Source organism: Garra rufa, chromosome 20 (assembly GCF_049309525.1).
Source record: "Garra rufa chromosome 20, GarRuf1.0, whole genome shotgun sequence".
NCBI lineage: Eukaryota > Metazoa > Chordata > Actinopteri > Cypriniformes > Cyprinidae > Garra > Garra rufa.
In genome coordinates, this window is record NC_133380.1 from 34,512,714 (window position 1) to 34,514,668 (window position 1,955).

The 1,955-nt window shown below is 38.6% G+C and overlaps 1 protein-coding gene across 1 annotated transcript; it reads left to right on the forward strand.

Moving 5' to 3' along the window:
• Positions 1-495: 495 nt before the first annotated feature.
• LOC141293532 (uncharacterized) lies at positions 496-1,370 on the forward strand. Its single transcript, XM_073825558.1, has 4 exons — positions 496-594; positions 685-985; positions 1,064-1,170; positions 1,254-1,370. The coding sequence occupies exons 1-4, from the start codon at positions 496-498 to the stop codon at positions 1,368-1,370; spliced, it is 624 nt and encodes a 207-aa protein (XP_073681659.1).
• Positions 1,371-1,955: the final 585 nt, after the last annotated feature.

The window sequence follows — 1,955 nt, forward strand, 5'->3', positions numbered from 1 at the left end:
TGCTGAAGACACAGAGGATAATGTTCCTTTCGTTTTTGAAAGGAAAGCGCTGATCCCACAGCAGAGAGGGGCAGGGCGGAGTTCATTTGCATTTAAAGGACCATGCAATAATATGAGTTGATGTTTTGCAGAGCTGATTTTGACAAGGTAAAAGGGTGTTTTTTTACACTACTATTGAGAGAATTTTTAACCAAAGTACATTAGAGACTTTTCATTAAGACCCTAAAGAATCATATGAAAATGGGCATCCGATGACCCCTTTAAAACAATAAAACAGCATTTATTGTATAGATCTAAATCAGTTTAATGGCCATATTGTATATATTCAAACGATACTGGCGGAATGATTGACAGGCGCAACTCATCAGCCTCTTTATGACATCATACACAATTCTTGTTCTTTCTACTGTTAGAGTGACAAACTGCCCTGATTGCTTCAATTCAACAGCATTTTTGCATTTTACAACCTGTTTTACTCATCACAAAGCTGTGAAGATGCTTCGCTCACGAATCTCAAATTTACCATTCTTGGATGGAGCAACCAACATGTATATGACAACAAACAAGAGCCACTTTAAACTAGCAGACAACACCGTCATATTAAAGCCAGATATTATCCTTCAGCCAGTCTCACCACAATTCCAGCGTGGAGAGCAGAAATACCTCAAAAACTACCAGACGGAGACCTTCAGAGCGCTGTCCTTCCCGTCCCATCCACCAGCTCCTGTCGTCCAGCCAAAACTAACCCACATCTTCATGCATAGCACCAACTTTAAACTGCATTCAGAGGACAGGGATGAAGACTTTCAGACCACTCAATCGGAGTTAAAGCTGTTGCCGATGTGTGCAGCCAAAATAATTCGTCCCACCACTACAGTCAGGACAGCCCTGCCAGAGGGCAAATACCCTGAAACCACTTATAGGTCCTCCTACATCAAACATCAAGTGTCCCAGATCGTCAGAGCAAAGCAGCCGGCGAAAACAGGTTTGTACTGCACACTCACATTGACTATTGATGTTTTGTTTTGTAGTTGATAAAAGATGCTTTTTTTGTATCAATCAGGTGTCAGATCAAGTCTAATTATGGACAGAAGGGACCGATTCAGATCTAGCTATCAAGAGCAGTTTCAGTACAGATGGTTTCCTCGTCCTCCTCAGTCCACAGAGAAGGTACATTTATATAATTTGGCAGTGGTTTCAGAGAGCGCCAATTATGTTGCAGTTCAATAACATCCTTTTGTCTTTTATTTTAGGAACAAATGCAGTATTCTTCTGTGGTGATGGGAGATCAAGAAAGGACAATGGACAAACAAACAACATATTCCACCTCATTCAGACAGTCTGGTGACCACAGGTGTGGCGCAGCATAAACACACATGCACATTTTAATATTGTACCATTTCTCACCTTACAAAACAGCTAGGGATGCTCCAATCCGCCTTTTTTGCCTGCGATACCGATTCCGATACCTAGGGTTTGATATCGGCCGATACAGATAGCGATCCGACACCAGTGAAGTTTTTTTCCATTTAAATAAATGTAGAATTTATATATCTCTGTGATTGAAACTGATAATCATTCTTTCACACTGTTTCAATGACTGTTTCATTATAAAGAAAATTAAAATAATAAATCTGAAAAAATATATGGATATTCATAATCTATGATAAAAATATATCATAAACTATATTAGTGGATAATTCAGCAGCAAAAGTTATTTTAGACAAATCTGTGCACTTTTATAGTGCACGAAAATGTTATTGTGCTTTATAATGCTTTTATACAGCTTAACGGTAACACAGAATAATACGCACAATATCGGATTTGGATCGGATACCCGATATGAATATTGGATCGAAGCATCTCTAAAGACAGCTATAAAAATAACATTTTATCACATCTGCTTGCTTCTTAGTCATATGAGAGCAGCATGCAAAAATGTAAAACTATGTGGA